Source organism: Anolis carolinensis, chromosome 3, assembly GCF_035594765.1.
Source record: "Anolis carolinensis isolate JA03-04 chromosome 3, rAnoCar3.1.pri, whole genome shotgun sequence".
NCBI lineage: Eukaryota > Metazoa > Chordata > Lepidosauria > Squamata > Dactyloidae > Anolis > Anolis carolinensis.
In genome coordinates, this window is record NC_085843.1 from 283,241,511 (window position 1) to 283,267,378 (window position 25,868).

At 40.4% G+C, this 25,868-nt stretch overlaps 1 protein-coding gene across 6 annotated transcripts in view; it reads right to left on the reverse strand.

Moving 5' to 3' along the window:
* tnk2 (tyrosine kinase non receptor 2) overlaps positions 1-25,868 on the reverse strand; it is a 192,872-nt gene that overhangs the window by 70,874 nt on the left and 96,130 nt on the right. For 5 of the 6 annotated variants that reach the window (XM_062976905.1, XM_062976901.1, XM_062976904.1 and 2 more), the window contains exons 2-7: positions 19,882-20,059; positions 16,457-16,527; positions 8,022-8,234; positions 5,981-6,133; positions 3,306-3,583; positions 1,405-1,531 (exon numbers count right to left, since the gene is read on the reverse strand). In XM_062976905.1, coding sequence (XP_062832975.1) covers positions 1,405-1,531; positions 3,306-3,583; positions 5,981-6,133; positions 8,022-8,234; positions 16,457-16,527; positions 19,882-20,059 — 1,020 coding nt within the window. Of the gene's footprint in view, positions 1-1,404; positions 1,532-3,305; positions 3,584-5,980; positions 6,134-8,021; positions 8,235-16,456; positions 16,528-16,634; positions 18,229-19,881; positions 20,060-25,868 lie in introns of those variants that run through there. The other variant, XM_062976906.1, reaches the window with a different exon arrangement.

Below are 25,868 nucleotides of genomic sequence, written 5' to 3' on the forward strand. Positions count from 1 at the left end.
AGCATTTGCATTGATGCCATACATATCGTCATCAAATCCAAGTGAGATTGGCATTGTCAACCACACATTTCCCCTTTGGTGATAGTGACTGGATGGCCATCTATCAGGAGTGCTTTGATTGTGCTTTTCCTGCATGGCAGGGGGTTAGAGTAGATAACCCATGTGGTCTCTTCCAACTCTATTATTCTATGATTCTATATCTGGCCAATTGGCTGTGGCTTTTCCAGTCTTTTTCTCCTTCGTGCACACAAATAAACCTTGAGTATTATATACCTTGATAGGGAATTTAGCATCCTATTAAGTGAATCAAAGCGGCTAGTATTTAAATGCTGATAGAGGGAGATGCACCAATTCCGACATGCACAAATAAAGGGGCCTTCAAAAAGTAATGATGACTGCATCTGCACTAATATCTTCCAAAATTAAAAGTGATGGCACGCCAGCAAAAGGGAGACACATATTGCTTCATGGAACAAAGGATCAGGAGGGTTATCGTCAATGCAACTTGCTCACCAAAAACACACTCACTTTGGCTCAATACCAAATGTGACCGCGCGAGTGGCGCCATCTATACGTCGAACTGTAAGTTGCAAGATTTGAATTGTTGTATCATGCCTGATTTTGCCTTTACCCTGTAAATGTAGTTGGATTGATTGGTTATTTATATCTGTCAATCAATGTTGTTTGCACCAGTTATAGTGCTTCCTCAACTCAATTCTTTGACTCCACCCTTTCCTGGAGTGGGTCAGTGTTTCCTTTTTCATTCCACCATCAAGCTTTCTACCAGATGGACGTGAGAGAGAGACTTGGCTCTAAAAGCCCTTGATTAAGTTACCTCTCAGCACCAATTCTGAGGTTCTTACCCTTGAGACTTATGCTTCATGTTTAGGGCCAACCTGGACGACGTTGAGGAGTCTCAAGCGCCTTCAAATCAGTCCTTTGGCATCAGAGGAAGACTGTGTCTTCAAACATAGGCCATTTGGACTGAGGTTGAGGATTGCTCCGGCATTCACAGCCATTGAGAAAGAGGGACCTGGAAAAGCTTCTCAGCTACAGAGCTCCTTGGACTTAAAACAACCAAAGACTGTAATGTATATTTTCCTTTACCCCTTTGAAACTTCCAGCTTATTGCCTTAAAAGGTTAACCTTTTAAGAATAAAACCAGTTTTGAGTTATCTACAGTGTTTTGGTCCTTGGGAGTTCCAGTTTCCCTAAAGGAAAGCAAGAAGCAATCCCCTGGGGAAAGATGTCACGTCCATGCCTCTTTCGCTAAGAGGCAGGCGCGACGGCACACCAAACCTGTGAACATAGGTAAAATATCCCAGGCCTTTCCAGAAAATTGCAATGTAAGGCCCCTTCTACACTGCCATATATTGCATTACAGAGCCGGCTTCGGGCCCGTACCTGGCTGCCGTTCAAGCCAACCCAGGGCTCCTGTCCGTAGGTGAACATCTCCCACAGCGTGACTCCAAACATCCAGGTGTCGCTGGCGTGAGAGAAGGTGCGGGTCTTCAGGCTCTCGGGGGCACACCTGCGCAGGTAGGAAGAGAGAAAGAAGGGGAAGGAATAGGGTCACCACTGGGGAGTCCGTGGCCAAAGCGACAGGTGGGGGCAAACACAATAGATGGTCATGGCTAGAGAAACGGCATCTCTCCAAAACACGGAGCAGGAAATAACTTGGGGGGGGGGAGTAGGGCTTGGATTGCACAAGCTCTGCCCCCCCGCCCCCCCCCCCCCCGGTTATTTCCCATTCCGTGTTTGATGTTCATGGATGTATTTTACGATTTATTCTGTGGTTTTAATTATCTATCGGTTTTTGCATGCTTTTCGTCTAAAATTATTTACCTGCCTGTGATTCCTTTATTTTATCACTTTTAAACTTATTTATTATGCAATGCTTTTGACACGAAATAAATAAATTTTGGTTGTTATTTATTTTATTTCAGTTTATATTTTGTGTATTTGTTGGGTTTGGTTCCCCATGTAAGCCGTCTCCGAGTCCCCTCGTGAAGATGGAGCCAGGTTATAAAAATAATGTTGTTGTTGTTGTTGTTGACACAAAGACAGAGTATGACACAGCAAACAAGATACAGTAGAGTCTCACTCGCTTATCCAACATTCTGGATTATCCAATGCATTTTTGTAGTCAATGTTTTCAATACATCGTGATATTTTGGCGCTAAATTCATAAATACAGTAATTACTACATAGCATTACTGCGTATTGAACTACTTTTTCTGTCAAATTTGTTGTTAAACATGATGTTTTGGTGCTTAATTTGTAAAATCATAACCTAATTTGATGTTTAATAGGCTTTCCCTTAATCTCTCCTTATTATCCAACATATTTGCTTATCCAACGTTCTGCCGGCACGTTTAATGTTGGATAAGTGAGACTCTACTTTATATATGTTGGATTTCATATTGGATGATGATGATGATGATTATTATTAATATTATTATTACAGTAGAGTCTCACTTATCCAAACTTCGTTTATCCAACATTCTGTATTATCCAACGCAGTCTGCCTTTTAGTAGTCAATTTTTTTGTAGGCAATGTTTTCAATACATTGCAATGTTTTGGTGCCAAATTTGTAAATAAAGTAATTACAACATAACGTTACCATGTATTCAACGGCTTTTTCTGTCAATTTGTTGTAAAACATGATGTTTTGGTGCTTAATTTGTAAAATCATAATGTAATTTGATGTTTAATAGGCTTTTCCTTAATCTCTCCTTATTATCCAACATTTTTGCTTATCCAACATTCTGCCGGCCCATTCATGTTGGATAAGAAAGACTCTACTGTATTATTATTATTATTATTATTATTATTATTATTATTATTATTCTGAATCAGCCCAAAGTTAACCAATATCTTTCAAAGCTCTATGGGAATTGGATCATGGAGCCGTGGCCCAAGACTCTAACCACTGTGCCACATCATCTGTGGCCACTTGCAGCATTATCTGGTCCATAGAGAAGTTTCCAAAACTCCTATCATGAAAGGCATGTTGCCAAAATGGCACCTTGGAAAACCCAATGGTAGTTGCTTCAAACCTTTTAGTTTGGAGTGACTATCATGTCATGGTTTGCAAAGGCATGGTGCTATATGTGTGCATGAAGCTGATTGGCTGAGCCTGCAAAGATCTGGAAACTGATTTGAAACTGTTTCTGTTCTGCTGCTGGAGAACCAGTTTGAGAACCGGGTGCATCTATCCCAGGCATGGCCCCTCCGGGTGTTTTGGACTTCAACTCCAACCATTCCTAACAGCCTACCTGCCTGCTCTATCCCATCCACTCACCATGCAAACGGGACTTTGCGGTGCTCTTGCATGACGTAGTGGTCGTCGTTCTTGGGCAAGGCCCGCATGAGGCCGAAGTCGCCGATCTTGACCAGGTCGTTGGCGGCCAGGAGGATGTTGCGGGCGGCCAGGTCGCGGTGGATGAAGCGCTTGGACTCCAGGTAGGCCATGCCCTTGGCGATCTGGATGGCGTAGTGGCAGAGGGTGGCGATGAGGAAGTGGCCCTGGTTCTTGCGAAGACGGTCCAGGAGGGAGCCCAGCGGAGCCAGTTCCGTCACCTGTGAACACACAAAGAGAAAGCACTCCGTGGTCACGCGACTGCACCTTGGCTGGGAGGAACAAAGCGCTTTTACGGGAACAGAATATTATCTGGACGCTGCCCAACTAGGCTGGGTATACTCATGGGTACACAGGTTCTGGGATTCTGCCCTTGGATACAATAGAGAGAAATGCAAGGTACTATATTGTGGCAGAAAAAAAAATCCAAAATGCATAGATACAGGTTGGGAGACACCTTGCTTTGAAACAGTCCTTGGGAAAGGGATCGAACAATCTTCTTCTTATTATTATTCTACACTGCCACATAAAACCCACATTATCTGCTTTGAACTGGATTATATGGCAGTGTAAACTCATATAATCCAGGTCAAAGCAGATAATGTGAACTTTCTGCTTAGATAATCTGGATTATATGGCATTCTAGAAGGGGCCTTAGCAGACTATAAGATGAACATGAACCAAGAGTGTGATGCAGCAGCTAAAAAAGCCAATGCGATTCTAGTGCCCAAAACTATAAAGATAATAGTAATATTATTAATAATAATAATAGAACGATGGAAGCCAAAGTCTCACTCTATTCTGGTTTGGCCAGACCTCATCTATAATAATAATAATAATAATAATAATAATAATAATAATAATAATAACAACAACAACAACAACAACAACAAGTCAAAAATCAGAAACTCCTCAAAGCACAGCAGACAAAAAATCAGTACAAGAAAACCGCACTACAAACTAGAGCTGACAGCTGACACAACAAAACATTGCATGGAAAGTTCCTTGACAAAATTGAAGGAAAAGCTGATAAGGAGAAGACCTGGCTCTGGCTCACGAATGGGACCCTGAAGAAGGAGACAGAAGGCCTGATCCTTGCAGCCCAGGAGCAAGACATCAGAACAAATGCAATTCAGGCCAAGATCGAAAAATCAGCTGGTGAACCAAAATGCAGACTGTGCAAGGAAACCGACGAAACCATGGATCACATCCTCAGCTGCTGTAAGAAAATCGCACAGACAGACTACAAACAGAGGCACAGCTATGTGGCCCAAATGATTCATTGGAACTTATGCCTCAAGTCCCACCTCCCAGCAGCAAAGAACTGGTGGGATCACAAACCTGCAAAAGTATTGGAAAATGAACATGCAAAGATACTTGTGGGACTTCCGAATCCAGACTGACAAAGTTCTGGAACACAACACACCAGACATCACAGTTGTGGAAAAGAAAAAGGTTTGGCTCATTGATTTCGCCATCCCAGGTGACAGTCGCATTGACGAAAAACAACAGGAAAAACTCAGCCGCTATCAGGACCTCAAGATTGAACTTCAAAGACTCTGGCAGAAACCAGTGCAGGTGGTCCCGGTGGTGATGGGCACACTGGGTGCCATGCCAAAAGATCTCAGCCGGCATTTGGAAACAATAGACATTGACAAAATTACAATCTGCCAACTCCAAAAGGCCACCCTACTGGGATCTGCACACATCATCCGAAAATACATCACACAGTCCTAGACACTTGGGAAGTGTTCGACTTGTGGTTTTGTGAAACGAAATCCAGCATGTCTATCTTGTTTGCTGTGTCATACAATAAAATGATAATAATAATAATAATAATAATAATAATAATAATAATAATACATCACACAGCCCTAGACACTTGGGAAGCGTTCGACTTGTGATTTTGGCAAAGTCCCACTCTACTCTGGTTTGGCCAGACCTCATCTATAATAATAATAATAACAATAATAATAATAATAATAATAATAATAATAATTATACATCACAGCCGTACATGCTTGGGAAGTGTTCTACTTGTGATTTTGTGATACAAAATCCAGCATATATATCTTGTTTGCTGTGTCATAATGTGTCTTTGTGTCAATCATAGTAATAATAATAATAATAATAATAATAATAACTCTACTTTATTTCCCCAAACGGGACTCAAAGCAGCTCGACATAACAGCATTAGCACAGAGTTCAAAATATGCAAATGTACAAAAATTGAAACAGAATTAAACACAAACAGCAGTAAAAAAATTCAGTTAAAATCCATCAAAACATGTTCAAAGTTAAAAAGCCACAGCACACCCTGACTAGATCTTCATCACTGCGGTGGAACAATGTGTTAATGCCTTTGTGTCGGCTGAACTGCTGACCTGAAGGTTGCCAGTTTGAATCTGTGAGATGGGGGTGTGTAGATCAGGCATGGGCAAACTTCGTCCCTCCAGGTGTTTTGGACTCCAACTCCCACAATTCCTAACAGCCTACCGGCTGTTAGGAATTGTGGGAGTTGAAGTCCAAAACACCTGGAGGGACGAAGTTTGCCCATGCTTGGACTAGATGGTCCATGTGGTCTCTTCCAACTCTATGAACCGATAAGTCGTCCTCACCATCTTCATGGGGTTGGAGAGCACCACGCCATAGAGGCGGATGAGGTTGACGTGGTCCAAGGAGTGCATGGCGTTGACCTCGCGGATGAAGTCGTCCAGGGCTTCCGGCTGGCTCAGCACATCCGTCTTGAGACACTTCACGGCCACGTTCAGCTGGGAAAATAATAAATAAAACAAGGACAGAAGCATATTAAATTCAGAGTGAGAAGGACAGAATATAAATACAGTAGAGTCTCACTTATCCAACACTCACCCAACATTCTGGATTATCCAACACATTTTTGTAGTCAATGTTTTCAATACATCGTGATATTTTGGTGCTAAATTCGTAAATACAGTAATTACTACATAGCATTACTGCATATTGAACTACCTTTTCTGTCAAATTTGTTGTCTAACATGATGTTTTGATGCTTAATTTGTAAAATCATAACCTAATTTGATGTTTAATAGGTTTTTCCTTAATCCCTCCTTATTATCCAACGTATTCGCTTATCCAACATTCTGCCGGCCCGTTTATGTTGGATAAGTGAGACTCTACTGTAATAATAATAATAGAATGCTGGAAGCCAAAGTCACACTCTATTCTGGTTTGGCCAGACCTCATCTTCTATAATAATAATAATAATAATAATAATAATAATAATAATAATATTTTATTGGATATGTTGGATAAGTGAGACTCTAGGTAAAGGTAAAGGTTCTTGTCGTGACCAACTCTGGGGGTTGGTGCTCATCTCCATTTCTAAACCAAAGAGCCGGCGTTGTCCGCAGACACCTCCAAGGTCATGTGGCTGACATGACTTCATGGAGTGCCGTTACCTTCCCGCTGGAGCGGTACCTATTGATCTACTCACACTCTGGGGGTTGGTGCTCATCTCCATTTCTAAGCCGAAGAGCCGGCGTTGTCCGTAGACACCTCCAAGGTCATGTGGCCACTGGCATGACTGCATGGAGCGCCATTACCTTCCCGCCGGAACAGTACCTATTGATCTACTCACATTTGCATGTTTTCGAACTGCTAGGTTGGCAGGAGCTGGGGCTAACAGCGGATGTTCATTTCACTCCTGGGATTTGAACCCGGGACCTTTCGGTCCGCAAGTTCAGCAGCTCAGTGCTTTAACACACTGTGCCACCAGGGGCCCCTAAGTGAGACTCTACTGTCTTGCAAATAAATAAATAAATAAAAACAAAATTTCTGGAGTAGAACAACTCCTTTCAAAGTAAGGTTATATCATAAAAAGTAAGGTTCTATCATAAAAACATGCAAAAGGTTTATTAAACTGCAAAGGAAAGGACCACACAATTAAATAGGAAATAATACTTTCAAACCAGGAACAGAAAAAAATTCAAATTGTGCTACCGCGTTTCTTCGAAAATAAGACAGTGTCTTATATTAATTTTTACTCCCAAAGATGCGCTAGGTCTTATTTTCAGGGGATGTCTTATTTTTCCATGAAGAAGAATTCACATTTTTTTGTTGAACAAAAAATAAACATTTATTATATACTGTACAGTAGATGTCATCACAAAGCAGCATAACCAGACAAACTGTGAATCGTATCAAGAATCTCTTGTTACTACCAATATTTCCATGTACAACACTCTATGGTACGTACATTTAATGATCTTGCATGCTCTGGTGTTCTGTTTGGCGGGCATGCTTCCAAACAAAACCTTTGCTAGGTCTTACTTTCAGGGGAGGCCTTATATTTAGCAATTCAGCAAAACCTCTACTAGGTCTTATTTTCAGGGGATGTCTTATTTTTGGGGAAACAGGGTACATAGTGTTATTGTAGGCATGTTAGTGTGCTTGTTTGAGATTTAGTTTTGTTATTGTAGTTTTAGGTCCAGGTGGGACATCTGGGAGAGGTCACCAATGCTGCCGCCCCACAGAATCATAGAATAGTAGAGTTGGAAGAGACCTCATGGGCCATCCAGTCTAACCCCCTACCAAGAAGCAGGAAATCGCATTCCAGGTGTGAATCCGTTGCCCGAGGCCACCCGCTTCCTAAGAGAGAGAGGGTCGTGGGCCACTTACCAGTTTCCCGGAGGGAGTGCCCCACTCGCCGCGCCGCACCACCCCGAAGGATCCGTCCCCCAGCTTCTCAAAGAGCACCAGGTCCTTCTCGCTGATCAGGCAGGTCAAGGCCTGGTGCTGGCTCTCGTCCAGCAGGGGTGGAGTGGCCCTCTTGCACAGGCCCCCCGGCGGGTGGGGAGCAAACTCCGAGTCTGGCCGCTTCCCGCTGAAGACCTGTGCGGATGGAAAGGGACACGGGATCATACACTTGGAAGGGGGGCACAAAGGCCATCTAGTCCCACCCTATTTGGCATGGCCAAAGTGTCCCTGAAAAATGCCCATGCAACCTTTGCTTCTTTGTGTCTGCCAAGGGAATGCAATAGGCCTTGCAAAACTACAACTCCACTGCATTGAGCCACAGCATTTAAAGTGGTGCCAAACTGCATTCATTCTGCAGTGTAGACACACACTCTTGAAAGCTGCTGCTCCCATAGGACCTTGGAATTAAGACGGATGCTTGCTTCTATCTTTAATTCATAAACACAAACAGCCAAGCCACCTGTATTTGGCACAAATGGTAAACACAGTCCCTGATAAATAGATGCAATTGGTTGTGATCTCTTTAAACTCAACCAAATTAGATTCGCAGCAATTATCAGGAAGATATTAAATTAGTATTCTTCTCTGGCACGGAGCCGAGTTCTTTGTCTGTTGTAGGGAAAAAAATGCTTCTTCGGCTAGATCTCCACTGACCTGTATCCCAGATCAAAATTAGGAATACTGTTTTTATATTTGTTGGTGCACAATGTAGAACGGGGGTCCCCAAACTTTTTAAACGATAATAGTAACGAGTGTGTCTACACTGCAGAATGAATGCAGTTTGGCACCACTTTAACTGACGTGGCTCAATGCAATGGAATCCCGGGAGATGTAGTTTGGGAAGGCCTTTCGCATTCCCTGCCAAGGTGGGATATAAATAAAGATAATAGTAATGAGTGTGTCTACACTGTAGAATGAATGCAGTTTGGCACCACTTTTTCTGCCGTGGCTCAATGCAATGGAACCCCAGGAGTTGTAGCTTTGCAAGGTCTTTTGCATTCCCTGACAAGGTGGGATATAAATAAAGATAATAGTAATGAGTGTGTCTATACTGTAGAATAAATGCAGTTTGGCACCACTTTAATTGCCGTGGCTCAATGCAATGGAATCTCGGAAGCTGTAGTTTTGCAAGGTTTTTTGCATTCCCTGCCAAGGCGGGATATAAATAAAATAATAATAATAATAATAATAATAATAATAATAATAATAATAATAAAGTGTGTTGGTTTCTCACCAAATTACGAATCTCATGCTTCCATGGGATCAAGCAAAGATGAGAATCTACACTACAGAATAAATGCAGTGTGACACCATTTTAACTACCGTGGCTCAAATGCAATGGAATTTCAGAAGTTGTAGTTTTGCAAGGCTTTTCGCATTCCCTGCCAAGGTGGGATATACATAAAGATAATAATAATAATAATAATAATAATAATAATAATAATAATAATAATAATGATGCCAGTGCAGGTGGTCCCGGTAGCGATGGGTACATTGGGTGCCGTGCCAAAAGATCTCAGCCGGCATTTGGAAACAATAGACAACTGCAAAACTGCAAAAGGCCACCCGACTGGGATCTGCAAGCATCATTCGAAAATACATCACACAGTCCTAGACACTTGGGAAGTGTTCGACTTGTGATCTTGTGATACGAAATCCAGCATCTCTATCTAGTTTGCTGTGTCATAATAAAATAATAAACCAAAGATGGGAATCTACACTACAGAATGAATGCAGTGTGACACCACTTTAGCTACATGCACACATATCCAAAATACGTACTTAAACTCCAACTGGCCATTGGATTTCCGTAGCACAAAGCTACACAGAATATTCACCACCATTGTGTTGAATGGTGATTTTGCACAACTAAATGCACAAGCCAGTGTGCGACTGCAGATGCACAACAAAGCACAACAGCACCATAGGCACAACTCCATCTCCAATCGGTTTGCCTTTAAGCAAATTTAATCCTTTTAGGACTGCAGAGACTTATATCATCATGTTTGATTTACAATATTGAGTAAGATACTTTTGCATTATATACCATAGGACTGAGCATTGATTCTGTGAATGTAATATGTATATGATGCTCTAATATACATATTATGTACTACTTATGTTTTGAACCATCATTGTGTTTTGTATAGGTCATTACATTATTTAAAATAGACATCTGTGTTTATCCAGTAGTACAACTCCATCTCCGTCAACGTGAGCATAACTTCAGTTATTTCCCACCTGACAAAGTACAATTTAATATCTACAACATATAAATATTAAGGTAGGATTAAACAAATCAGTCAATTAAAATCCCACGGAAACACTTCCAAGGCTTAAAAGCTGTTAAAATAATCAAATGCCCTGCAGCAGCCCCTTGTTCCGCTCTGAAGAGTGAGTAAGATCTAGCAGATGTTAACCTGATCAAAACAAAACAAAAACCTGGCAAACTCATAGTTTGTTTTCAAAGGGGGCGAAAAGACTCTCCTGAGACCGCTTTGTTTAAACACATGCTCAACGTATACATGCATGTAGGCGCTTTCCGTTTGCTCACTCCGGTTTTGCTCACTCTTCCAGCTCCAAGAATTTGAGAATTAATGGCGAATGAATGCAGTTTGACACCACTTGAACTGCTGTGGCTCAATGCTTTGGAATCTTGGGATTTGTAGTTTTACAAGTTTTTGAGCCTCCGCAAAGTGGAACTTCCAGAATTCAATAGCATTGAGCAACGTCAGTTCAAGTGGTGTCAAACTGCATTCATTCTACAGTGTGGATGCACATGGAGTCTACTTCATCAGAGACATCCGATGAATGCATGTCATAGTCCCATCTAGGCTGGATCTACACTGCTATATAATCCAGATAATCAAAGCAGATAATCCACATTGTTTGCTTTGAACTGGATTATATGAATCTACACTATCATATAATCCAGTTCAAAGCAGATAACTTGGATTTTATATAGCAGGGCCTTACACTGTCATATATACACAATCCAGATTATCCGCTTTGAACTGGATTATATGTCAGTGTAGACTCAGGCCCCTTCTACGTTGCCATATAATCCAGATTACTAAAGTATATAATCCACATTGTCCAGTTCAAAGCAGATAACTTGGATTTTATATAGCAGGGCCTTACACTGTCATATATACACAATCCAGATTATCCGCTTTGAACTGGATTATTTGTCAGTGAAGACTCAGGCCCCTTCTACGTTGCCATATAATCCAGATTATTAAAGTATATAATCCACATTGTCCAGTTCAAAGCAGATAACCTGGATTTTATATTTCAGGGTCGAAGGGGCCTTACACTGCCATATACATACAATCCAGATTATGTGTTTTGAACTGGATTATATGTCAGTGTAGACAGGCTGGGCCTACACTGCCATATAATCCAGATTATCAAACCACATTATCTTCTTTGAATTGGATTATCTGAGTCTACACCACCATATAATCCAGTTCACATCAGATAATCTGGATTTTATATGGCAGTGTAGAAGGGACCTTACACTTCTATATACAGTAGAGTCTCACTTATCCAACATAAACGGGCCGGCAGAAGATTGGATAAGCAAAAATATTGGATAATAAAGAGAGATTAAGGAAAATCCTATTAAACATCAAACTAGATTATGATTTTACAAATTAAGCACCAAAATATCATGTTATACAACAAATTTGACAGAAAAGGTAGTTCAATACAAAATAATGCTATGTAGTAATTACTGTATTTACGAATTTAGCACCAAAATATCACGATTTATTGAAAACATCGACTACAAAAATGTGTTGGATAATCCAAAACGTTAGATAAGCGAGTGTTGGATAAGTGAGACTCTACTGTACATACAATCCAGATGATCTGCTTTGAACTGGTTTATATGCCGGTGTAGACATGCTGGATCTACACTGCCATTTAATCCAGATTATCAAGTCAGATAGTCCAGTTTATTTGCTTTGAACTGGATTATATGAGTCCACACTGCCACAGTGTGGATCCAGCTTCAGTATATTTCTCCAAATTTCAGATTGGCTTCTCAAATCCTCAGTCTCCCTCCAGCGAATGAATGAGACACAAGGCTGGAGAGAAATGAGAGGAGATGAGAAATGGAAACATGGCTTTGCACCGAGCACTATGCATGGATTGCTACCATTTCACAAATATCTCAAAATCCGAGGAAATGCTGGATTTGGGGCATTGCAATCCAAAGAGGTTGCCGAAATCTAGGACTTGATTCTATAAATGTGTTCAATATCTGAAAAATATGCACCACGGTAAAGGTTCAAAGCATATAACACAATATATATATTAGAGCATAATAATGTTAACAATAATACAAATAATAATACAACAGATGACCAAATTCAGTCAGCTGTAGTGGCACACAGTCGTAACTTGCAGAGTAGTAACTTACAGAGAATGAAGATTTATAGACTGCAATCATCCAGATTTAAATGCTACACAGAGCAGTTTTCAGTATAGAACATATATCAGACATATACAGTCGATTCTCACTTATCCAACACTCGCTTATCCAACGTTCTGGATTATCCAATGCATTTTTGTAGTCAATGTTTTCAATATATCATGATATTTTGGTGCTAAATTCGTAAATACAGTAATTACTACATAGCATTAATGTGTAATGAACTACTTTTTCTGTCAAATTTGTTATATAACATGAGGTTTTGGTGCTTAATTTGTAAAATCATAACCTATTTTGATGTTTAATAGACTTTTTCTTAATCTCTCCTTATTATCCAACATATTCACTTATCCAAATTCTGCCGGCCAGTTTATGTTGGATAAGTGAGACTCTACTGTATCAACAAGACTCCAACTAAAATTTGTTAGCAACACAGTATGTGTACATTCAGTCTCTCCAAAATGGTATGTAATATGCTGTGAAACTAAATATATCAGTATACAAATCAATTGGCTCAAATCTGGCTTGGAGTCAAAATAAACCAAATTCTCTGTAGTCTTGAAGCAGTTCTATAGGACTCCTCAGGTTGTAAATGCAGTCAATTAGCCGTAGCTTCAGTTTGTTGACAATAAATTCAGTTTTTCAGAGATAAGCTTCCAAATAGGGGAACAGATGTTGCAGTCCTTTACAGTTCCCAGCCAGGAAGCCCGGTCAAATTGATGTTATTTCAGAGTGGCTGGCTGTGAGCCGAAGTAAGCCATTTACACAAGCCATTTACTACTGGTTCCCAGGTTTACTCCAGTTTCAGTTAACCCTTCATCTGGTAAGCGGCAATGTTTTGAATACCTGTATCAGGGGTCTCCAAACTAAGGCCTGGGGGCCGGATGCGGCCCTCCAAGGTCATTTACCTGGCCCCCACCCTCAGTTTTAGACTTCGCCTTGCCCAAAGTCTGAAATGACTTGAAGGCACATAATACCAACAATCCTACTTAACTTGACTATCTCATTGGCCAGAAGCAGGACCACACTTCCCATTGAAATCCTGATAGGTTTGTTGGTTAAAATTGTTTTTATTTTTAAATATTGTATTGTTCATTCATTTACTAATATTGTGCTATGGTAATAATTGAATATATTGTGTATACATATAATATTGATACTAATATTATAATGTAATACAATATAATAATACTAATAATTATACAATATAATAATATTAATTATACATTATATATTAAATGTAATATTACTAATAATATTATGGTAGTGGTATAGGACAATATAGTAATATATAATGCTAATATTGTGCTATGCCATTAATATAATATATTGTATGTACTGTACTAATATTATAATGTAATACAATATAATAATACTAATAATTATACAATATAATAATATTAATTATACATTATATATTAAATGTAATATTACTAATAATATTATGGTAGTGGTATAGGACAATATAGTAATATATAATGCTAATATTGTGCTATGCCATTAATATAATATATTGTATGTACTGTACTAATATTATAATGTAATACAATATAATAATACTAATAATTATACAATATAATAATATTAATTATGCATTATATTTTAAATGCACTATTACTAATAATATTATGGTAGTGGTATAGGACAATATAGTAATATATAATGCTAATATTGTGCTATGCCAATAATATAATATACTAGCTGTGCCCGGCCACGCGTTGCTGTGGCAAAGTGGTAGTGGTATTGGTTAAAAATTGTTGTGTAATTTTTATTTGACGTTATTTGTATTATTTAAATTAATTTTATTGTAAGTTAACTTTTTATTTATTATATTTTATTATTTTATTGTATTAATTTTTAGTGTTTTAAATTATTATTTAGTGTTTTTTATTGTTTTTTATTGGGTTGCTAGGAGACCAAGTTGGAGGAGCTTAGCTATCTAACTGGCAGCAATTGGATAAAAGCAATTATTCCTCTCTCTCTAATTAGGACTTTATTTTTCTTTTCTTTTTGTTGTATCAACCTAGAGGCGTGGATGATGGGTTGTGTCGTCAAATTTTGAGGTTGGGGGGCCTGTAGTTTTGTTGTTTTGTGGGTCGCCGTGAAGCCATCACTCTTTTATATATATAGATTGTATGTACATACAACTTGTAAGCTGATCTGAGTCCCCTTCGGGGTGAGAGAGGGTGGGGTATAAATGTAGTAAATAAATAAATGAATAGTTGTTGTTGGGTTTTTTTTTTTGCACTACAATGTGCAGTGTGCATAGGAATTTGTTTGTATTTTTTCCCCCCAATGATAATTCGGCCCCTCAACAGCTTGAGGGACCATGAACCGGCGCTGTGATGACTCATGGGCCATGTAGTCCCGTTCCTAGTACTATTGTGGCAGATGAAGAGGAAAACTTGGGTTTCCCACCGTTTCAGCCAGAAACGGAGTCCTCGCACCTGCAAGATGTTTGCCCACCAGAAGTCAGCCAAACAAGCCTTGAGCAGAAATCTCCCCCATTTTCTCGCCGGGATTATTATAATCAAGATAGAGGCGCGAGGGAGGCAAATCGCAGAAGCGCTAGGATTGCTGCCAGACAATTAGCTGATTAAGCCTGTTTCCCTTGGGAAATCTTAAGGAGTCATGCATCTGGACACAGTATGGGTTTCGTTTCTTGTTCCCCAGGGAAAGCGTTCCTTGGCAGGAAAACAAGATCCTATATAGGTGTTTACCCGCAAGGAGATCCTTGCGGAGTCAATTCGTCACCTTGTGGAGTGAGATCGTGTGTGGACTATGCTACTCCTGTTCCTTGCCTCCAGGACCAAGTTCCAAGCCTTGTTTCATGGACCTTGTTCTAGCATCAAGCTTTCCTTGTTCCACGGACCTTGCCACGGACCTAGCCCTTGCTTCTTGCCTCTTGTTGCCACGTATCAAGCCTTGTTTGCCAAGAATCTAGTTTACTTCCAGCCTTGTTTGTCAAGTTCCATTGGACTAAAGGACCCTGTCATTTCCCCACACTTTGCTTGGCAAAGTGTGTGTTTCGGTTATTGGATTATAACTTTGGACCTTAATATTGCATATTGGACATTATTTTCCTGGACTATATTTGACCTTTCCTGAAAGGTCTACTTCTGGACTATATTCTTCATCTGTTTTTATTGACTTTATATATTCCTTTAATGAAGATATTAGATAGATTCTGGTCTCTGTGCATGGTTATTGGTGCTCTGCAGCCCGGGTCCTGACAGGCGCTCCACTTAAAAAGTTTGAGGACCCCATGTCTGTATTGTTGGCTCAGCTTCAAGTTTTATGTTCGCAGTGTCTACGTGCTGATTGTGGATTCTATAGTGCTATAGTGTGTTGCCAGAAGGGGGTGCCAGTAGGATAGGAAAAAAACAGATATATAGTGTGAGATATATATATATATATATATATATATATATATTACACGTCTCTCAGGCTAATAAGGTTTCAGCACCAGGCACAGGAAGGCGGTTAATTGCTTTGCGCTGGGAAGAGGACTAATGCGCTGAGCCCAATCAATTAGCCAAAGAGCCTCATCGCTCTCGGCCGCCCCATTTATTCCAGGCCACTGATGATAAACCCTAGAGATTGGCAAGAGTCCCTTCTTATGCTGCCCGTCTGCTGGCAGATGCAATTTGTCTGGCCGCATTCAGAGAGGTCAGCCACTTTTGAGGCTCGTTTCAAGGAGGACAATGGGATAAAAATACAACAACAACAACAACAGGCGTGCAAAAGCAACCCAGCAAGCCTGATGTGATAATGTGCAAGTGTGGGGTTATTTGCCTTCAAACTGGCTTCAACTTATGGCAACGCTAGAAAATGAGAGACTTCCAAAGCTGGCTCTAACACTGCAGTTTGATGGCACTTTAGCTTGACAAGTTTCTAGGCCTCATGAAGGACTGTTTACCTTGCTCATCCAGGATTTCCGTTTGCATACCGCTTTCCTCCTTTTGACCGCTTCCCATAGCCGCCTCTGACCTGTTACAGCAAAACACAACATGTGTTCATTTCCCAAAATACACCCTCATATATAATATTTATCAAAATAATTATAATAATATAATAATTTTATTTTTGTATCTCACCACCATCTCCCTGAAGGGACTCGGGGCAGTTCACATGGAGATAAGCCCAACAACAACAACAACAACAACAACAACAACAACAACAACAAATTAAAAACACAGATCCATAAATTAAAACATTGGATAACAATATAACACAACATAAAACACATCAACAGAATTTAAAACCTAGACAATAATAGTACCTGAATATTCAGAGAGTAAAATTGTGCAGAACTCTGAATAAGGTCTGAATAAGGTCTTTATTTACCAAAGTAAACACCCACGTTCTCATTGTGTTTGTTTGTGGGGGATAATTCTATCAACACAACAGAATTCGTTGTTGCATCAGCTTCAACCTACTCCAGTCCACCCAGTTAGAAGGAATTGTGAGTCCCAGTGTCCATGCTGGCCAAGGATGATGGGAGTTATAGGGGAAATCGCCTTGCAATATCAATGCCGTGTCCATATAGAACATATTGCTGGGGAGGAAAGGGATTCTAGTCAAAATACAGCTACATAAACAGTGCATCCACCAGGCATGAGCAAACTTTGGGCTTGGTGTTTTGGACTTAAACTCCCACAATTCCTAACAGGAAAAGGAAGAGTCCCGAGGCTGTTAGGAATGGTGGGAGTTGAAGTCCAAAACACCAGGAGGGCCCAAGTTTGCCCACGCTTGATCTAAACCGTGGAACTAATATAATTTGGCACTACTCTAATTGCCATGGCTTCATATTATGGAATCCTGGGAGTTATAGTTTTGCAAGGTCTTTTCGTCTTCTCTGCAAAGAGTGCTGGGACCTCACTAAACTACAACTCCCAGCCAAGGCAGTTGAAGTGACTCCATACATAAACAAAGGTTTGCACCAGGCGCTCCCGGTTCATGTTTGCAGCCACTGCATTACGCATCACTTCTGGTTGCAAACCGCAACTTCCCAAATGTAAGATTAATGGCGTTTCAGCCCGGATGAGATTTATAGATGTCATATTTATAGATGCCGGAGTCATGGATCTCATGGGATGTATATTTTTTCCCCTTTTATGATGGGAATGCCATACTTCGGCAGCGAGGCATTGGCAGGAAATCCTATGGAGCTCCAGTGAAGCCAGAAATTGTAGGAGTGAAGGAACCTAAAGGCAGGAGACTCAGGCAGAATTCAGACTTATCCATTCAGATCCTATCCTCCTGTTTGTTTACATTTTGGTATTTTTGGAAAAGTCCAAAAAATTTCCACTAATGGGAATTTGGGAAACAGGGGATTCGTGTTTTGTTGCAAGCTGTCAGCCATCCTACGTGCACAGATATAGGATGGGTAGCATTGATGACAACAATAACAACAGTGACGTCACCATAACATCACCGTCTCTGATCCACTATTGCTCATAGAATCCCAGAAACCTGAAGTTGGAAGGGACTCCAAAGGTCATCCAGTCCAACCTCCCTGAGATATAGATAGATAGATCATTAGATATATGGTAGGATCAAAGAATCCTGTAGTTAGAAGAGACCCCAAAGGTTCAAACTCCCTGAGATAGATAGATAGACAGACAGATAATTAGATATATGGTAGGATCATAGAATCCTGTAGGTGGAAGAGGCCCCAAAGGCCATCTAGACCAACCTCCTTGAGATAAATAGATAGACAGATAGATAGATGATTAGATATATGGTAGCATCATAGAATTCTGTATGTAGTTGGAAGAGGCCCCAAAGGCCATCTAGTCCAACCTCTCTAAGATAGATAGATAGATAGATAGATTAGATATATGGTAGGGTCGTAGAATTCTGGAGTTGGAAGAGATCCCAAAGGACATCCAGGCCACCCTCCCTGAGATAGATAGAAAGATAGATAGATAGATGATTAGATATATGATAGGATCATAGAATCCTGGAATTGGAAGAGGGCCCGAAGGGCATCCAGTCCAACTTCCCTGAGATAGATAGATAGATAGATAGATAGATAGATAGATAGATAGATGATTAAATATATGTTAGAATCATAGAATTCTGGAGTTGGAAGAGGCCCCAAAGACCATCTAGACCAAACTCCCTGAGATAAATAGATAGATAGACAGATAGATAGATGATTAGATATAGGGTAGGATCATAGAATTCTGTAGTTGGAAGAGGCCCCAAAGGGCATCCAGTCCAACCTCCCTGAGATACATAGATAGATAGATAGATAGATAGATAGATAGGCATGTCCGATCGATGAAAAAAATATTTCAATTCTCGTTTCTAAAGTAGGGGGTCCTGGTGCTTCGATATAGAAAGTATTTCCAATTTTTTCACCCAAAAATTTCAGATATTTCCGAAAATTCGTAATGATTCTAAATGTTTCTAAAATGGCGGATGCGCATGCGCAATCGCTACACACTGGGCTTGTATGGCAATCTTCCATGTGGACGCAGAGGACGTTAGCCCCCACCTTTGCGTCCATTGTGGAAGCTTCTGATTGGCCGGGGAGCGGCAGCCATGTTAGGCTGTGCTAAGCTACCATTCAAGGTAGGTTGCAGAAACAATTTTTTAAAAATATTTTTAAATATATATTTTTTAAAATGTTATGGGGGAAAAAATTAACGAAACATTAAGAGACAATTAGAGAATGGGCCAACAATGGTTCGAATTACATTGCTGGTTGTGCTGTGAGACAATGTCTTGGAAATCGTATCAAAAAGCGAGAACAATCCGAAATAATGCCGATATACCATTCAAAACGATTTTTTGGACATGTCTAATAGATAGATAGATCGATGATTAGATATATGGTAGAATCATAGAATCCTGGAGTTGGAAGAGGCCCCAAAGGCCATCCAGTCCAGTCTCCCTGAGATAGATAGATAGATAGATAGATAGATAGATAGATAGATAGATAGAATCTTGCAGTTGGAATGGTTCCATCCCATCCTCTAAGGCAGGAAGATACAATCCAAGCCCTCCTAATAGATGGTCACCTAACCTCTGCTTAAACACCTCCAGAGAAGAACTCTAAGGAAGTATACGCCACTGTTGAACAGCTCTGACCATCAGGAAGTTCTTCCTAATATTTGGGTGGAATGAATCTACTTGAACCTGTTGCTCCGTTGTGCCATAGTCTCTAGAACAGCAGAAAAACCCAAGCGTGCCCCATGCTCAATGTGACACCCACTCAATTGCTTAAACATGGCTATCTTGCTCCCATTTTTCCAAGCCAAATGTCCCCAGGTCCATAGAGAATCACAGTTTCCAGACTTTGGGCCATTTTGGCCACTTGTGATCCCCACTCACCGGGCCTGCCCATGCCGATCTTCTCCAAGTCCTCGTTCTTGACATACTCGAAGTGCGAGAGGCGGGTGACGTTGAGGTCATCGCGGATCCTGAGGAAGTACTGCTGCAGCTGGACCTCGGTCAGGAGCTCCAGAAGCCAGTCGGTGCCCTCGTCCGCCTGCATCCCGCAGCTCAGCTTCTGCAAGGAAACGGGGGAGAGCAAGTGGGTCAGGCAGGCTTTGAAGCATCGCCTCGATGCAAAGGAAGTTGCCAACTTCCGACAAAGTTTCGGTTCCTTGCTCACACGAGGGGGAGCCGGACAGGGAGCCAAAAGAAAGGAATGCATTTCAAAATAGCATAGAAAACTGATTTCGCATCCAGAGCAACTGCGGTGAATGGCAAGTCCACTTTAATCTGATTTATTATTATTATTATTATTATTATTATTATTGACATAAAGACATAGTATGACACAGCAAATGAGATATATATATACTGGATTTTGTATTACAAAACCACAAGTCAAACTTATTATTACTACTACTACTACTACTACTACTACTACTATTATTTTATTGTATGACACAGCAAACTAGATAGATATGCTGGATTTCGTATCACAAAATCACAAGTCAAACACTTCCCAAGTATCTAGGACTGTGTGATGTATTATTATTATTATTATTATTATTATTATTATTATTATTATTATTATTTTATTGTATGACACAGCAAACTAGATAGATATGCTGGATTTCGTATCACAAAATCACAAGTCAAACACTTCCCAAGTGTCTAGGACTGTGTGATGTATTATTATTATTATTATTATTATTTTATTGTATGGCACAGCAAACAAGATAGATATGCTGGATTTCGTAACACAAAATCACAAGTCGAACGCTTCCCAAGTGTCTAGGACTGTGTGATGTATTATTATTATTATTATTATTATTATTATTATTATTTTATTGTATGACACAGCAAACAAGATAGATATGCTGGATTTCGTATCACAAAATCACAAGTCGAACACTTCCCAAGTGTCTAGGACTGTGTGATGTATTATTATTATTATTATTATTATTATTATTATTATTACTATTATTATTTTATTGTATGACACAGCAAACAAGATAGATATGCTGGATTTCGTATCACAAAATCACAAGTCGAACACTTCCCAAGTGTCTAGGACTGTGTGATGTATTATTATTATTATTATTATTATTATTATTATTATTATTATTATTTTATTGTATGACGCAGCAAACAAGATAGATATGCTGGATTTCGTATCACAAAATCACAAGTCGAACACTTCCCAAGTGTCTAGGACTGTGTGATGTATTATTATTATTATTATTATTATTATTATTATTATTATTATTATTATTATTATTTTATTGTATGACACAGCAAACAAGATAGATATGCTGGATTTCGTATCACAAAATCACAAGTCGAACACTTCCCAAGTGTCTAGGACTGTGTGATGTATTATTATTATTATTATTATTATTATTATTATTATTATTATTATTATTATTATTATTATTATTTTATTATGACACAGCAAACAAGATAGACATGCTGGATTTCGTATCACAAAATCACAAGTCGAACACTTCCCAAGTGTCTAGGACTGTGTGATGTATTTTCGGATGATGCACGCAGATCCCAGTCGGGTGGCCTTTTGCAGTTGACAGATCGTAATTTTGTCAATGTCTATTATTTCCAAATGCCGGCTGAGATCTTTTGGCATGGAACCCATTATGCCGATCACCACCGGGACCACCTGCACTGGTTTCTGCCAGTCTTTGAAGTTATTCTTATTGTTTATTATTATTGTTGTTGTTGTTGTTGTTTATTTATATCCCTTCATTAAAACCCAGACATTTTAAACTTCCACTCTATGTCTAACTTTTGTATGTATTTTATGGAAATACGTTTCAATATGTGTATTTTATGGAGTGTTTTTAAATGATTATGTGTTTTGGTTACCGTACGTGTTTTAGCAATGTTGTAACCCACCTCGAGCCATGAGGAGAGGCGGGTAGGAAATGAAATTATTGTTATTATTATTGACACAATGACGTTGTATGACACAGCAAACAAGATAGATATGCTGGATTTCGTATCACAAAACCACTTCCCAAGTGTTTAGAACTGTGTGATGTATTTTCGGATGATGCGCACAGATCCCAGTAGGGTGGTCTTTTTATTTATTTATTTATTTGCGACATTTATTTGCAGTTGTTACTATATTATTATTATTATTATTATTATTATTATTATTAACACAACAAGATGAGTCAACAGTAGATACTTTGCTGGCTGTTGTATTGGATTACACATCAGACACTTCCCAAGTGTCTAGGACTGTGTGAAGTATTATTATTATTATTATTATTATTATTATTATTATTATTATTATTATTATTATCTCCATAAGGAGATTCAAAGCAGTTCACATTGAAAGCAAAAGCATTACAATATAATTTAAAATATACGAATATGCAAATATTAAAACAGTATAAAATATCATCTATATATATAAAAATGTACTGTTCATTTTTAGGACCGAGTACACAAAAAAACCACTGGACGAAATGACACCAAATTTGGCCACAACACACCTATTAATCCAATGTATGACCTTCACTCAAAAAAAGAAAACATGAAAGGACTTAAATCCCCCAAAAAGCAAGAAGACGTTACAGCGCATGCGCGGAGCATCCCATTAGCCATGGAGTCAGCCCCGAGCAGTGGATCCCCAGGGATCACAAAGGAAAGTTTCTCCCACGGGAATCCTTTGATGGCCAGCTTGAATAGCACTTAATAGCCTTGCATCTTCAAAGCCTGGCTGCTTTCTGCCCAGGGCAATCCTTACTTGGCCAGCTAGAATAGCACTGCATAGCCTTGCAGCTACAAAGTCTGGTTGCTTCCTACCTAGGGAAATCCTTTGTTGGCCAGCTTCAATGCCATTGAATAGCCTTGCAGCTACAAACCGTGGCTGCTTCTAATTACTTTATTTTTCATACCACCAGACTAAGCCACAGCAACGCCTGGCTGGGCACGGCTAGTTAGTATTAAAAACAATTCAGTTTATCCAAGGCACTGGACCTGTTTTGGAGAGAAGGTTCTACAACAACTTCATTCTTTACAAATTTGGAATAAAATCCACAGCAGGTCATAATGACATTGGGTGCATCTATACTGCAGAATTAAAGCAGTTTGACACCACTTTAACTGCCATAGCACAATACTATGGAATCCCTACACATGTAGTTTCACTGTATTAATACAACAACGTAGATGCACCTTGAGATCTACAAAATGAGATTCGGCACTTCTTGGAAAAAGTGTTTCTAGCATTGATAACACTGTAAATGGACCAACAAAAAACATTGGGAGTTAAATCGCCACTGACTGGATCATAAGAACACAAACGCAAAAATTGCATCCTATCATCCAATAATATCACACTGGCTTTACGGTTTTCTTGGCATGATTCGTTCAGGAAAAATCCATCTTTGCCTTTCGCTGAGGCTGAGAGAGTGTGACTTGTTCAAAGTATCCAAACTGAGCAGGGATTCGAACCCTGATCTCCAGAGTCACATTACGTGCAATGCTCAAACCACAGGAATAAATATTTTAACAACCAAAATAAAGCGACAAATTATTAATATTGGGTGAAAATCCCATTCATCTTTTGGTCTAAAGATCCTATGAAAGCAACAGCAATTCCTTATGCAGACTGGTTGGAAAAGGACCATAGGAATATTCTGCCAATTCACACAAACAATATTTCTGGCGTGTTATTATATTTATATTGACATGTATATATATCCTGCTTTTCCCTCTTGACCAAGACCCAAGGCAGCTTATTGTGTGCCTTAAAGTCATTTCTGATTGATGGTGACCTATGGCAACCCTATCAATGAGTTTTTTTGGCAAACATTTATTCAGAGGGGTTGGCCATTGCTTTCTTCTTTGATGTTGCATGCCTTCAAACAAAGTCTTTCTGATTGATGGCAACCTCATCACAGGGTTTTCTTGCCAAGATTTGTTCGGAGGAAGCTTTACATCGCCACCCTCTGAGGCTGAGAGAGTGTGCCCTGCCCAAGATAAATGGTTGACCACGGCCTTTTGCGGACAACAAAGAGCCAGATTCAAGAGATGCCTCCATTTGAGAAAGGTATCCCAAATTTCTCTGGTTGACTCCCAACAGATCCTAGAAACCAGCGTCCAGAAGAGATGAGTACATCCGCAAAAATCTGGAGAAGTGTTGCTGTTGTTGTCTTCTTATGTTTCCAGCGTTCCTCGCTCCTGTTTTTGTTTTGACAAAGGCACCCATCTGCTTGGTGTGGGCGTTTCGGAGCTCTTCCAGCTGCCTCTGTGGACAAAGCATTTGATGCGCATGACATCCGCCCGGGGGATCGGGACGCTCTTCCAGAATTGCGCCTACAGCCGTCCCCATTGCATCATAGGAGCCTTCAACATCCTGTGATGGGGGGTTCTGGTCAACAAGCTGTGGTTTAATGCGTCCAAGTCATGAGATTCCACCTAAACATCAGGAAGAACGTCCTGATGGTTGGAGTGATGGTTCGAGAGGAATACGGTGCCTTGGAGTCTCCTTCTTTGGAGATCTTTGAAAAGAGGTGGCATGGCCATCTGTTGGGAGGGCTTTGATTGTGTCTAAAGGCATGGCAGAATGGGGTTGGATGGATGACCAACTCTAGAATTGCACAATACTGCCCTGGAGTCTCCTTCTTTGGAGATCTTTGAACAGAGGTGGCATGGCCATCTGCTGGGAGGGCTTTGATTGTGTCTAAAGGCATGGCAGAATGGGGTTGGATGGATGGCCAACTCTAGAAGTGCACAATGGTGCCCTGGAGTCTCCTTCTTTGGCGATCTTTGAACAGAGGTGGCATGGCCATCTGTTGGGAGGGCTCTGATTGTGTCTAAAGGGGTTGGATGGATGGCCAACTCTAGAATTGCACAATGGTGCCCTGGAGTCTCCTTCTTTGGAGATCTTTGAACAGAGGTGGCATGGCCATCTGTTGGGAGGGCTTTGACTGCATCTAAAGGGGTTAGATGGATGGCCAACTCTAGAATTGCACAATGGTGCCCTGGAGTCTCCTTCTTTGGAGATCTTTGAACAGAGGTGGCGTGGCCATCTGTTGGGAGGGCTCTGATTGTGTCTAAAGGGGTTGGATGGATGGCCAACTCTAGAAGTGCACAATGGTGCCCTGGAGTCTCCTTCTTTGGAGATCTTTGAACAGAGGTGGCATGGCCATGTGTTGGGAGGGCTTTGATTGTGTCTAAAGGCATGGCAGAATGGGGTTGGATGGATGGTCAACTCTAGAATTGCACAATGGTGCCCTGGAGTCTCCTTCTTTGGAGATCTTTGAACAGAGGTGGCATGGCCATGTGTTGGGAGGGCTTTGATTGTGTCTAAAGGGGTTGGATGGATGGCCAACTCTAGAAGTGCACAATGGTGCCCTGGAGTCTCCTTCTTTGGAGATCTTTGAACAGAGGTGGCATGGCCATGTGTTGGGAGGGCTTTGATTGTGTCTAAAGGCATGGCAGAATGGGGTTGGATGGATGGTCAACTCTAGAATTGCACAATGGTGCCCTGGAGTCTCCTTCTTTGGAGATCTTTGAACAGAGGTGGCATGGCCATGTGTTGGGAGGGCTTTGATTGTGTCTAAAGGCATGGCAGAATGGGGTTGGATGGATGGTCAACTCTAGAATTGCACAATGGTGCCCTGGAGTCTCCTTCTTTGGAGATCTTTGAACAGAGGTGGCATGGCCATGTGTTGGGAGGGCTTTGATTGTGTCTAAAGGCATGGCAGAATGGGGTTGGATGGATGACCAACTCTAGAATTGCACAATGGTGCCCTGGAGTCTCCTTCTTTGGAGATCTTTGAACAGAGGTGGCATGGCCATCTGTTGGGAGGGCTTTGACTGCATCTAAAGGGGTTAGATGGATGGCCAACTCT